This window comes from Zalophus californianus, chromosome 4 (assembly GCF_009762305.2).
Source record: "Zalophus californianus isolate mZalCal1 chromosome 4, mZalCal1.pri.v2, whole genome shotgun sequence".
NCBI lineage: Eukaryota > Metazoa > Chordata > Mammalia > Carnivora > Otariidae > Zalophus > Zalophus californianus.
In genome coordinates, this window is record NC_045598.1 from 154,747,821 (window position 1) to 154,763,114 (window position 15,294).

General features: G+C 34.2%; 1 protein-coding gene across 1 annotated transcript in view; it reads right to left on the reverse strand.

The window, feature by feature from the left end:
- The window catches only part of RNF19A (ring finger protein 19A, RBR E3 ubiquitin protein ligase), a 52,476-nt gene that overhangs the window by 12,338 nt on the left and 24,844 nt on the right, over positions 1 to 15,294 (reverse strand). The window contains exons 3-4 of the mRNA XM_027591426.2: positions 5,282 to 5,490; positions 376 to 520 (exon numbers count right to left, since the gene is read on the reverse strand). Coding sequence (XP_027447227.1) covers positions 376 to 520; positions 5,282 to 5,490 — 354 coding nt within the window. The remainder of the gene's footprint in view (positions 1 to 375; positions 521 to 5,281; positions 5,491 to 15,294) is intronic.

Below are 15,294 nucleotides of genomic sequence, written 5' to 3' on the forward strand. Positions count from 1 at the left end.
TTTGACTAATTAATCCCAAGTGACTAGGCACAATTATTTGGTTCCTTTTAAATTCTTTTAAGATAAAATAAAAATTTTATTTTTGTTTAAAAAATGTTTTTCCATTCAAAGATACATCATGAATTTATGTCTCACATTACCTGATATATGTAACTAGAATGAAACACATCCCTCTCAGTATCTTATAAGCACCAAGTTTAAAAATCCTCAAGATAATATGGTCTCCAATTATCTTATAATATAAAATATTTAGATATAAATAACTCTCCCCGCCAACCCCAAGTACTAACCAGGCCCAACCCTGCTTGATCAGACAAGACTGGGCACATTTAGGATGGTATGGCATAGACTAAATAGCTCCTTCTATAAACTTACCTTAGATAATGTAAATCTGAGATTTCTTTCATACATAACCAACAAAACTCACAACCACAGACAGCACATGTCATGTGATTACAGCTCCCATCATTCATCTTTATTATATAAGCAGCACATCGTGGACATGGCTTTATATCATCAGCTATCAGGAAAATAGAGAGACCTGTTTATTATATAAAACTAGTCTAAAAATAACAATTTCTAGTAGATAATTAATTATAGCAATGCCAAAAAATCTTAACATACAGTTTAACTAACAGCTTTAGCCAGCTATTTGTAGTATTTTTTCAAAGGAAATGCTACAGAGAACATCTATGTAACTTCTTTAAAAAAGTATTTTTCTTCCTTTCTGAGAAAAGGAACATGTTTTACATTAAATTTTCAAATTGTAAACATTTTCAAACACAGCAGAACAATGAGAACAAAGAGCAACAAAATAATAAAAAGAGAAAGGAGAACCAAGGACAGCCCTAGGCAAACTGCAAACTACATAAAGTTTGTCTTTGGTCCTACTCCATAGCTGTCTTCTTTGAGTGGCACTTCATATTCTAGAACTTTTCTAACCATCTCTGCTTTATTAAAATGTAGATATTCTTTATACTACAGAACAGTTATCTTTGTCTTTTTAAAAGTCATTTATTCAAATGCTGTTGCTGTACCCTTCTTGTATAATAATATGGTTACAATGCACAAAGGTGCCAAGTTAAAATCAAATGGTACATAACTTTTGGAATCACTGACATAAAGTAAGAGTTATCTCAAATTATACAACTACATTGAAACTTGGCATCTATTTCATAGCAACTAGTAAATTATTTCACTATTATCAGTAGCCAGCTATATTTTCCATTTACACACAGTTAAGAAAAGATATGCGTAGTACTAGCTTCTGAATTCAAGTACTTGTTCCACTTTCTTACATGATAAGCATTAAACTATAATAATTTTCCTTTCTAAAAGTTTTACGGTCAAATTTTACCTGTGCTTTATCAGTGAATTCAGGTTTCCTTAGTGCTTCTTTTAGGGCCAAAGCTGTTTTTTAACTTAAGAACTGGTCAATGCTCACAATTAGTATTTTAACAATTTCAAACAATTTTGAGCAAACTGACAACTCTATGCAGCCAGACCAAGACAAATGATAAATACTAGAATATAAAAATTAAAAATATTCATAAGTCACGATTTAAATGATCCAAAGAACAGAGTCTGCATTAAAAAATTTTTAACATTGGAGCATGAATTTTAAAAAGCTGGCTTTTATAGCAGATATAATGTCTAGTATATCAAATTAAAGAAACGCTAATACTATCTGCTTAAGTGGCATATTAATTGATAAACTTCCTCATTCCAGAGTATACTCAAATAGTAAATATCTCAATTAGCGGTGGAAGTACAGAGATTTGACTTTGGCTCTGATACATGCAATCTTCAGAACAAAATGAAAGGTGACATCCCCATTCATTCTTATGGTTCTAAAACACAGAACAGCCTTTTAATACGCTAAGATTACATGTTAGAGAACTAACACCATAAACAATGTATTTTTGATGTCTCTTTATAGATCTGTATCTGCATGTTTCCACTCTCTGTGTACTTATTTATCTACAAAAGGCTGTTTTGTCTTTGTCTCTTAAATTAGAAATTTACTGTGCACATTATCTCTCTCAAAATATTCTCAAATGCAAAAATCCTAGAGTTGTTTTACTGATTAGATCGTCAATTGATGCCCCCTTCCCTGAACACCCTGAACATCAATTAATCCATAGCAGTTTTTTTTTAATATTTTTGTATTTATTTATTTGACAGTGAGAGAGAGCGAGCACAATCAGGGGGGAGTGGCAGGCAGAGGGAGAAGCAGGCTCCCCGCTGAGCAGGGAGCCCGATGTGAGTGAGACTCCATCCCAGGACCGTGGGATCATAACCTGAGCCGAAGGCAGACGCTTAATGACTGAGCCACACAGGCTCCCCAACAGCAGCTTTATATTAAAAAAAAGTTTTCCAGGGGCGCCTGGGTGGCTCAGTTGGTTAAGCGGCTGCCTTCGGCTTGGGTCATGATCCCAGGGTCCTCAGATCAAGTCCCGCATCGGGCTCCCTGCTCAGTGGAGAGCCTGCTTCTCCCTCTCCTTCTGCCTGCCTCTCTGCCTACTTGTCCTCTCTCTCTGTCAAATAAATAAATAAAATCTTTTTAAAAAAAATAAAAATTTTAAAAAGTTTCCCATTTCTATTTAAGGTATGTTTGGCAAGGCTTTTTTTTTGATCATTATATTTCTATTTATGGTTAAAATATGGGTTATTGTCATGTTAGGGGAAAAAAACACAACAGGTTACAAAACAATATACAGTTCTCAAAATTTGTTCAAAAACTTTCTCACCCCCACCATATTACCTGTAAGGACTTAAAACAAAATGTTAATAGTGGTTATCTCTTGGGGTGGTAGTAGTAGGGGACAGAGATGGGGGTCAAAAGCCAATTAAATATATACATATATATATTTTAAGATTTTATTTATTTATTTGACAGAGAGAGCACAAGTAGGCAGAGAGGCAGGCAGAGGGAGAGGGAGAAGCAGGCTCTCCACTGAGCAGGGAGCCCGATGCGGGGCTCAATCCCAGGACCCCGGGATCATGACCTGAGCCAAAGGCAGCCACTTAACCAACTGAGCCACTCAGGCACCCCTTAAGTATATTTTTAATAAAGGGGGAAAGCATAGTAACAAAAATGAAAAATATGTAGTTCATTTAAAATGTTAACTCCAAGTTCATAAACTCCCTAGTAGCTATAAGGAAGTGTCTCATGTAGATGTAATACTGTTACAGTTTAAAGATAATTTTGTCATAATACAAATTATTTCATGTACCAGATGATTAAGCACACTTATTTATCTTCAGCTGACCGATCAGAAAGAGCCAATTAATTACTATCATTATGTCAAGCAATTATTAAAAGTTGCAGCCAATTTTTCAATGTATCATAACAGGAGACAAAAAAATACCAAGATATCTGGAATAACGGGAATTAATAAAATCATTTTAGATGGTAGTTCCCTTTCCTCCTTTTTTCCCCATAAGTCAATGAGTAGCCAAGTTTTTTAGAGATTCGTCAAAAGAAACTATCACATAAACATTTGTCCTGAGAGCTTTGATTTTTAGAGCACTGAAGGTAAAAATGCATGTACTTTAAATTTTCAGAATTATAAGATTTCTGAACATGGAAAAATTCCAAATGAAGTTTTTAAAATAATCACCTTGGGAAGCTATATTTATTCCAACAATGCTACTACCTGGCTCAAATCCTTTGGGAAATTTTTCTTTCATAGTTACTTTCAAAGCTAGTTAATATATATATAAAAAAAAAATAATCACTCTCATGATCATCTATAGTCACATCTTACTTTGGATCCACCCCAAACCAGTGATTCAACTTGGTATGATATTCTGGTTGTTAGACTTAGCTCCAAAAGAACTTCTGGTCACTTCCAGAAATCAAATTGACATTAAGAAGATAATTTAAGTGGCTGTATTGGGATCTAAGGTTATGACCAATAAGGCATTCCAGGGTAGCACTGCTGAAATAAACATAAAATCTTCCACAGTGAATACAGTGAGAAAAATCAACATTCATTCGGATGACTAAATCATGATGTTTATTTTAAAATTAATAACAAACACAAATCTCTAGCAGGTAACTGGTTTCTCTAGTTTCTCTACCTGAAATAGCCAGAGCACCTACTATGTGTCAGGAAATGTTTCAACCTTACAGACATAAGTATTATTAGTATCTTCATTTTACAGATGAGACAACTTGCTCAGGGTCACACAGAATTAGTGGAAAAAGTAGGATTTAAATCTAGACAGACTGATTCCAGAGTTCAGGCTCTTACTCAATACATATGTCCTGTAACCAGTCAATAAATACCCATGCCCATGCTTAGAAAAGAGGGATACCGTTTCCAAATGGACCACTCCATGGCTACAGCTGACCCTAGAGGGTACAGTTTAGGTATATCAGGTTTCCTTTGAATTACTTCTGTACCCATACCTACAAATTATTATTAATACCTTTCAGTTCCACCCCAAATCTTCAGGAAAGGAAACAAACAAGTCAATGAGCAAATTAGCATGAAAATCTGTGTACACTGTATAAAGTATTAAATGCCGAATTTAAAGTTTATTTAATTTTAAATTTGACTTTAATAGCATGAAGTACATGACTATCTCAGTACACTGCTAGTAGGAATGTAAATGATTTTCTTGACAAATTTCTGTATTTTCCAAGTTTTTCCATTTTACAATCAGTGAGAAAAGTATTTTTCTAAAAATGACTGAAATTCCAATAAACAATGAAATTCTATAAATGGGGAATATTAATTTTTCAATTTTTATTCAAAGAACATTAAGAGGTTCAGAATTTTTTTTTAATTTTTGAGATTTAGGAGATGCATACATTGTTCATATATAGATCCCCAGGTAATTTAAAAATTCCTAGCCAAAGACACAAAATTCTTAGTGTCCCATAAGTTATGATTCTGAATCCTTGATCCTGGAATTAGATGAGACATCTGCAAATAAAAGATGTTTTTTAAAAATCTTTGCTAAGCTTTGCATAATATACTTTTACGAACAACAGTTTCAGACCATCCTCAGTTATCAGTTACATAAATCACCATGGCACTTCCTTTTCTTTTTTTACAATAAAATCTTTCCAACCTCAATACCATTTTCTTCCACAGTAAAGAATGAGTGCTTCTGGGTTAGAAATACTAACAACACATAAAACACTTTTGGAAACTGAAGGGAGAAAAGGTAATAACAGGAACTACTTGAATACTGCATTTTTTATTAAGATAACTATAATGCTCTGTTTGTGTCAAATATTTTATTAGACAAAGTTAGACATAAATACCTGCTGCTCCAGACTCCTGACTATAACTAATGGATGAAGAACGTATAGTTCTCAGACGTAAGCTCTGGGCTCTCTCTTGTCGAGCAGCATCACAGGTCTGATTGGGGTGCCAAATCTGTTTACAGTGGTAGCAAAACTCTGTTCCACAGCCTTCTCGCCCACAAGTTAATTTTGGACAGCTAGCACATCCAAATGCTATCACAGCATATCTTCGAAGAATAAGAAAAATGATTTAAAACGGGACATAAAAGAAGAGATATTAAGTAAAACAATAATCCAACTGAAAAAGTTTTCTATTTATATATGAGCAAATAAGTCATAAACCCTAACACTATCTCATCAATATAAAAATGGGGAAAAAAATGAACAGTTCACAAATGAAGACATATAAATGGCTAAAAACATTTTTAAAGTTCAATTTTTAACTTCTTTCAATTTTTAAGTAAGATGCCAAACTGTATAGTTAACCCTAACCTCAATTTTATAAAAATTAAATTAGTATTATATGCACACAAAAAAAGACTAGAAGGAAATACACCAAAAATCTTAACAGTAGTTTTGCTGGTACTAGAGTTCTAATTCTCTTCTTTATATATTTATACATTTCTGATTTTTATAATTACTTGTTACTTTTAAAATCAGAAAAGATTAAAATATTACCTACTTAAAAATATAATGACTGTGAATCAGCTACACCTATCAGTTAATGGCAAACTGTGATAATTCATAAATTTTGTGATTATCTTGTATTTATGCATAAATTCTCATATTTTAATGTTTCTAAGATGCATAGTAAAAGTGCTCTTTGGTGCCAATCTCCTTCCAAAAAGTACATGAACTTGATTTTCTCAATTCGAAAATGTTTTTTCACTTCAGATTAAAAGACTGACAACAGTAGATTCATGACTAGCCCTAATACCTATTCTCTGAGTTAATATTTTGGCACTTCAATAATTTCTCACTTAAAATAAATTCTGGGCACACTTGGACATTTATCCCAGAGAAATGAAAACTTACATACAAACACGTACACAGATGCTTGTAGCAGCTTTATTTGTAAAAGCCAAAAACTAGAAACAGTCTAGATGTCATTCTTCACTAGGTGAATGTTTAAACTATGGTGCATATATATGGAATACCACTCAACAACAAAAAGAAACTATTGATACACTTAACTCTGATAAATCTCTGAGGAATTATGCTAAGTGAAAAAAGTCAATTTCAAAGTTACATACTGTATGATTCCATTTATAGAACAGTTTTGAATTGACAAAATTTTAGAAATGGAAACAGATTAGAGGTGGCCAGTGATTAGGGATGGGGTTGGGAAGGCAACAGAGAGAGAGAGGTGGATGGATTTATAAAAGAACAATAGGAAACATCTTTGTTGTGATGGCATGGTTCAGTACTACGTGGTAGTGAATACACTAATGTACGGTGATAAAATGGTATATAACTAAATATACATACACACATAATACAAGTTAAACTGGGGAAATTTAAATAAGATTGGTAGATTATATCCATGCCCATATCCTGGTTGTGATGTTGTTTTACAGCACTGCAAAATGGCACCACTGGGGCAAAGAGAAGGATCAGGATTTCTCTTTATTATTTCTTATAACTACACATGAATCTACAATTATCTCAATAAAACTTACCATAAAAAATGTCTGGGGGTTCTGATTCTCTTTGAAAGAGACACAAACAAGTCTTATCTATGTATAAGAAGCTTTTGTAAATATCAAACATTTCCTTTTGGCTAGAAATTTAGGGGAGTTTTCAGGGTCCTCTTGTTATTGGCAATAAAATTTAAATAGTAACCATAACTGATATTTTTATTAAATTTCAAGATAATCTGTAAAATTAGAAAATTTTAAGAGTTGGGAAGTTCTTCTGCTTTTGGACCTGTTGCTCCCTTAGTATCTTACCTTTTAAACTTAAATTTTACATCTTAATTCCCATTTTATTTTTGATAAACCAATTCTCCAGTTACCAACGCTATCATAAATGTGTTCAAGCTTGATTAAAGACAATTTATATATATATAATATGGGGTAATTTAGCAAAGTTTAATCTCCCTGAGGGCTTATTCATTGCAGTTATCAATAAAAAGAAAAAAGTCTTCAAAGACTCTACACTTTATTTTTTATCAAATTATAATCCTAAGCAGTCTCTAAAATAGTAATTTCACTGAAAAGGAAGGAAATGATATTCTTTTTTTTAAGATTTTATTTATTTATTTGACATAGAGAGACACAGCGAGAGAGGGAACACAAGCAGGGAGAGTGGGAGAGGGAGAAGCAGGCTTCCCGGAGCAGGGAGCCCGATGCAGGGCTCGATCCCAGGACCCTGGGATCATGACCTGAGCTGAAGGCAGCCGCTTAACGAATGAGCCTCCCAGGCGCCCCATGATATTCTCCTCTAAAACTCTTTTCTATCCTAGCTTTTCTTGAAGGAAGGAGAGAAGAAAAGGGACATGGAGAAATCTGTGTGTGTGCAGGGGACAATGATGCTAAGACCAACTGTTTTTTAAGGTCAGTCACAATTTATAAAGGCAGAAGAGAAGTTTAGGCTACATAGTCAAAATTCCACTTCTACCACTTATTATCTGTATAGTTTCACATAAATCGCATAATATCCTTACAACTAAGTTTTCCCAAAACATAAAACACTGATTCAAAGAAGTTTGGCTCAGCCTCAGTATTCAGCCAAAATCAGCTTCAGCTTTAGTCTTGATCTTTAGAATGCCAAACAAGCAATTCATCAGTTCAATGACAATTCTAGTACCTCTGCATCTGTGCTTGATTAATGACCATGTGATTGATCACACAAGTTACTATCCTTTCTATATCAATATAAATAATGTATGGAAGGTGCCTGGATGGAGCAGTTGGTTAAGTGTCTGACTCTTGGTTTTGGCTCAGGTCATGATCTCAGGGTCGTGAGATAGAGCCCTGTGTTGGGCTTGTTGGGCTCTGGGCTCAGTGTGGAGTCGGCTTGAGATGCTTTCCCTCTCTCTGCCCCTTTCCCCTGCGCTCTCTCGCTCTCTGAAATATTTCTTAAACAAACAAAATAAACATTGGTAGGCATTCTAGATATAGAATAAAAATTTATTGCTTCATATGGTAAATTTTACTGAAGTATAAATGCACATTGTGTTGGAAGAATAAAATGCAGTAATTATTAGTGAGAACTGTGAAAGCCAAATTTAGATAAGAACTTTCAAATCATTAAACAGGGATACAGATTTACAGTTAATATGAACATTGAGAGTGCTATAACTAAAGGAGGAATATAGCCTTTCTGAGTAAATAAATATTTATAAAAATATACAAGGTAGATTAATAGAAATTAGGTTATATCATAATTCTAACCTTTATAGGTTCTTCAATACTATCATATCACTAAACTAACTTAAGAACTGACTTAATTTTTAATTAATGATTTAAGCTATGAGTCTTAAGAAAAAGTCCTATTAGGGAATTCTTCACATTTTGACAAGAATGGAAAGCAGAATGTCAACTATGCTATTTTAAAATTTCATGACAAGAGAATTTCCACATCTGGTACAATATCCATGAAAACATGAAAGGGTATGGCAAGAAAACGGAGGTTTCAAAACACATTTTATTCTCAATAATCAAGCTTCAAAACAGCTTCACAAGTTGCTTGAAGATAAAAATTGCTTACAGTTTTGAGTCTAGAGACTTAAGCTTGTTGAGAATAACTGCTTATAAACAGTGAATACCTATTTGGATTTTTTAAATACGCTGTATAATTATCTGGAGCAAACTAAACAGCTAACGTGTAGACTAGCATTCCTGCATGATGATGTCAGTATTTAACATTTGATTATTTTTTAAAATAAAATTTTACATTTACTTTTGTATCACACCTTAATTAGTGATATTTGACTTTGGCCCTGGAGGAATATTAATTTAAGGTCTGGTCATTTGTTGAAAATAAATGTAGGTTTGATGCATCTCAGAAATTAGGATATAATAATAAAAAAGAGTTGTGATATTTAAATAAAACTGTGTGGCTGTGTGTTGTGGAGAGAGAGAAAGGGAGAGCAAGAGGTAGGGGAAAGCACAGGGAAAAGGAAACAGAATTCATTCATGGGAAATCATCATATGTACTCAGAGATAAAGTACCTCGAACTTGTTTTATACTACTTCCCAGCATTTCTTTTTTAAAGAAAAAGCCGAGAGATCCTACCCCAGAATTAAACATTCAAGTCCCATTCAATCTGTACAAGTTAAAAAGAAAAATAGGCTTCCATCCAAGTACTAACCAGGCCCGACCCTGCTTAGCTTCCGAGATCAGAGGAGATTGGTGCGTCCAGGGTGGTATGGTAATCCTATTTTCATGTATATATTGTTTTGTTTGTTTTGATGAATAAAGGTAAGGTCGTTTGTCTACCAGTTTTTTCTTATGCTAACAGTTATTGAGTACTTACTAAGTAAATGTTCATAAACATTCAATCTATTAATAACTTTGTTAAGCATATTCTATAATACAGCAAGAATTAAATGTAGCAGTCACATATTTTGAAAACAGAATGTTAGGCCTCTTGAAGATGATTTTCATTGTGTGGGAGTCAAACTTATTTTCATTGGAAAACAGCTGTCAAATTACAATGGAAGCAAATGGTAAAACTAAATTAAATATAAAATGCTTCCTTTAAAGAAAAATTTCAAGAGTGTCTCTGTTCTGGTGTATTAAGTGTTATGTGGGGAAAAGAACACCCTCTGCAGAATGTCAGGGATAACCGAGTAATACTAATTAACCTAACATCTTTGGCTTGAACAGTATCCAAATCTTGGTTTAAAAGATGGCTCCATTTCCTTCTACGACCCATTATTTAACTCAAGTCTTACTTTCCATCTCTATTCTCCCATTTCTATCTACTTAAAAATGTTTAAACCTTCCTATTTAGCAGGAGTGGAGGGACAGGAAGAAAGTGAGAAAGATAAATAGGGATTGAAATCAAGGCAGTCTTTCCAGAAATATTTTCTGTTCACTGGATTGGCAACAGGAGGTCTATACTAAGGAAGTACTCAATGGTCAAGTTAGGAAAATGCTAAGCAAAATTAAAGTACTTTTTCATTTTTAATTACAAGATTTACTAAAAGAATTTTTAACATACCAGTGATCAGTATATAGTATGCACTATTTCCAGAATTTATTTCACCATGACGTCTCTTCCTGGGAGAGTTTCATAGTACTAGAGTTCTACAAATTACACTATTGATAACAGAGGAAGTAGGGATACCAGCTAGGGTACTATATTGTGTCTACAGCAAATTCCTTATGAAGGAAGAAGTAAAAAGAACAAACTATAACTTACATGAAATCTAATCCTAAGAAAAAATATACCCTTCCCCAATAAAAATTTTAAGTAAAAAATGAGAAAAAAGAATGAAGATTATCCAGGAGTCAAAGATGCCTTCCCCCCCACCCCCCAAAAGTAAAGCTTTAACACAACCTTTAGAGAACAAAGAAAATATAATCACAAATACTATTTGATCCAGTTAGGGGGGAAAGAAGTTTTGCACCAAAAATCAATAGGCTCATGTTTCTACTTGCTAGAGGTTACTATAATTTCATAGGGGAGTGACTTGCTTAAAATGTTTGGGAGATCTAGATAACGTGAGGCTCATCTCTTGGTTCCCTCTTTTAGGAGCTGCTTCCTCTAGAAGATGCCTTCTGTTGTCCTTTCCACTACATGCTACAGGGGAGTTGTTGAGAACTGCCCAGGCTATTTGGAGAAGTCAGTCTAGTTTAGAAGTGGTGTCAGCAAGCCATTCTGGCTGCATATCTAAAGCCACACTCTTTAGTAGACTAATTAGTAAGAGAGCTGACATGTCTCCTATCATATCAGCTTGGTTCTGATTGAGGGTTTGAGGGAAATGTTATTTTTACTGATTCCCTTAAAACCACCAAAAATTTTAGTATCAATTAACAATGTCTGGTGTAGCAGCAGAATATACTGAATTACATAGCACTAAAATATATCTAGATCAATTTTATGGTTAGGAAGAACAAACTAAAAAATGCAAACTCTCGCTCAAGCAGTTTTCAAACTCTAAGCTCCAACTCTAAGGCTTTTATAAATGCCTATTCTAACAGATACAATTTGTCACTGGTTATGAATTACAACTTCCACTGAAACACAGTTTACTCATTATGGCTCCCTATACACAAAACTTGCTGTTTTCTAAGTCACATGTATTTGTTTCCTCTGGAGACAATCACAAGTTGGATCTGTTCTCTGTATAAAATTTCTAAAAGGTCAGCCTACAAAAGCATTTCCAGCATGTCAAAAGATGGTCAAGTTATGGCTAAAACCCTTCTTTGTAGGATGGAAATAAGAGCTATATGGAAATTAACTAGAATTTAAAAATATATTGTTTGGTTCCTAAGCCAATGGCCCCATTTTTTTAATCCATTATGAACAGTATCCTCCACCAGAATTATTTAGAATCATTTAAATGTCAGCCAGTTTGACACTACACAAACCTGATTACAGTTGATCACATTGCTTTAAAATGGCTTATTGCAAAAAAAAGTAAAATAAAATGGCTTACTGACAGTTCCTAAGATATATGAGTTATGTCAGTGGCATATAGTCAGATTGATTCATTCAACAACTCTTTATTGAGCATGGGTTAACCAGCAATTACAAAGAAAAATCAAATACTTTTTTCTTTTTTGCCCTCAAGAGGCTCACAGACCTTACTAAATCATTAACTATATTCTTGTTTAATAAATGTTCTTGTATATCCAAAGCTCCCCAGCAAAGTCAGAAGCACTTACATGAGATAACAGGGATAACGTATGCTGGTAGAAGGGTGGCCAATTGAAACACATGATGACAAAAACTAAAATGCCAACTTTTTGCTATCTGCCTACAATGTATAAACTAGGCTTCCTGGGCAAAAGGTAATCAGGTATTTTTACTCAAGATAGGTTCTATGCATTCCTTCCTATGTGCCCCTCACCTCACGCCAACACTTCTAGCCATGGCCAGATTCTTCTCTGAACCTGTGTAGACTGCGTGTTATAGAAGCAGTTTAGCTAACTTCACCCCGGTTAAATCACAGCACACAGGTTTGGCTCCTTCTCAAGAGGACTTTTCCGAAATACTTTTTTTAAAACAAGTTTAATTTGTCCTGGCCCTCAGAAGAGTAGAAAGAATACTAGGTCAGAAACCCTGAGAGATCTCAAATAGAAACCAGGTCAGCTTTTCTTTCTACTCTAAGCTAAGGGCAATATTTTTCAAAGTGTGTTAAACTACATGTTTAAGTAAAATTAATGTCAGATACAGAAAATGGTCATATTGATAAATATCAAATGCAAAAGAAAAAATTCATAATTTCACTTACAGCATTTCTAGAAAAAAGCCTTTCAAGTGTGTTGTACAACAGAAAGGGTTAAATACTACATACATGCAAATGGTCCTAGCTGGCTATTTCTATTACTCACTGCCTAACAATCAGATATTTACCAGTATTCTTTATGCCAGATTTAAATAATAAATGGATTCTAAATAAAATATGTCCCTCTGTGGAGTCAAAGATTTTAATAAGTTCCAAGAGGGCAGGGATTTTTGTTTTTTGTTCATTATTAAATTTCCAAGTACCTGGCAAACGTGCATAAAATATTTGAACGACTGATTTTTAAAAATTAAGGCAAAACTTCAGAAATGGGACACAAGGAATGATAAATAAGAGCTACAAAAAACTTGCTGTGTACTAGGAATTATGCTAGTAATAAAATTAGAGGTCTAACCCAATCCTTATAACATGATAGGACAGAGATTTAAAATCAGGTCTACATGCTCATGGTAAGTAAAACTGAAACCTTTAATGAAGGCTTATGTAGTATTCCATGTTTTCAAAGTACACATATGACTTTTCTGTTACTGGCTGACAGTTTCTGCATAACACAACTATAAAGCCTACAATGTAATCAAGTATATAAAATATGCTCTTAACCTAGAGAGACAACATAAATCAAAAATAAATGACAATACATAAATAAAAGTAATGTTGACATGTTTTCTTTGTCCTTTGTGGGTAAGACTACTGACAACCACCAAGAGTTAATTTATAGTCAAATTAACCAAGGCTAATTCTTTGTTAAACTTATATAACAATCAAGTGGTTGTTTTCATAATAACAGAATCTATTAAAGTAGGTGTTTCTATTATTTTATATTTTATACTTGAGTTAACATTTAAGTTATCTTCTCCAAAATATTTAGAATATTAAGCCATTTTATTTTTTTTTTAAAGATTTTATTCATTTATTTGAGAGAAAGAGAGAGACAGGGAGAGAGAGCCAGGGGAGGAGCAGAGGATGATGGACAAGTAGACTCCACTCAAGCCCAATGTAGGGCTTGATCCCACAACCCTGAGATCATGACCTTAGCCAAAATCAAGAGTTAGACACTTAACCGACTGAGCCCCTAAGCCATTTTATTCTCTGACAATGAAGTCTCAATAAGAAGAAAATGGGCAACAATAACCCAAAGTGTGAGTTTATGGAACATTTTTAAATTTTACTGAAAAATGTCACCCACACAAAAAGGATTTATATATAAAAACAAATACCCCTGTATCTACCACACAAACTAAGAAAAGTATTAGTAGGGTGATCATATAATTAACAACCTAAGCTGAAACACTTGAGAAGGGTAATGCAATTAAAAATTATAGTAGAAGCATAAACTGAACTATCTCTGGCAAATCAGAACCTATGGTTTTACCTTATTTATCAGTGGCTTTAGAAGCCACTTGATTGCCCCTTCAAGTTCACATCCTCCTTTCAATAGGCAACCATGAAACTAAATATATTCATCCATTTTACTGTTAATGAACACTTTTTTCTTGTTTGCTATTATGAACATTTTTTTTTTTTAAAGATTTATTCATTTTAGAGAGAGAGTGCATGAGCAGGAGGGGCAGAGGGAGAGGGAGAATCTCAAGTAGACTCCCCACAAAGTGCAGAGTGGAGGCGGGGCTTGATCTTACAACTCTTGAGATCACTACCTGAGCTGAAACCCAGAGTCGGATGTGTCACCCAGGTGCCCCTATTATGAACATTCTTAGACATGTCTCCTAACTAGATGTCTCCAGGCACACAAGAGTTTCTTCAAGGTATTTCAGTAGGAGTGGATCTTCTAAGTCACAGGGTAAATATGTATTCAATTTTAATAATAATATGGCAGCAGCTGAGCTAATCTTACACCTATATCTTTTTTTATTTAAAGATTTTATTTATTTGGCAGGGAGACACAGCAGGAGAGGGAATACAAGCAGGGGGAGTGGGAGAGGGAGAAGCAGGCTTTCCGCTGAGCAGGGAGCCCAATGCGGGGCTCGATCCCAGGACCCTGGGATCATGACCTGAGCCGAAGGCAGATGCTTAACGGCTGAACCACCCAGGCGCCCCACCTATATTTTCTTTTAAGTTTAAATTTTTCCTTTCATTTATAAAACTTCCCTTTACAGTCTGTTTTTTGTTCTGGTGTGTTATGTGTAGTAACAACCTAATTTGTTCCCCTCAAATAGGTACTTTTCACAATTCTGTATGTTGAAAAATCAATCCTTTCCCAGTTGGTTTAGCATGTTTCCACTAAAATCAAATTCTTATATAAACAAGAATCTGTCAGCTGTATCTATTGTGTTCTATGAAGTTGATATCCATTAGGAACACATGATCAATCAACACAGCTCAAGAGAATATACCTATTTAGTGACCAGAAAATTTGTGCCCAGGATTTACTGTCTCAATCTCTTGGGGCCATAGCTTCTGACACTTAAGCCTTTTAATTCATGCCATCATTTTCAAACTTTTTCTTTTAAAACTATTAAATGCTTGAAGACCTTGTGAAGTACTTTTTACCCTGGGGTTCCACGAGTGATAGAAAACCACCCTCTTTATCCAGACAAAACACAACATACGGCATATTCCTCACTATCTGAACTCTTGCTAAGTGAGTATTTG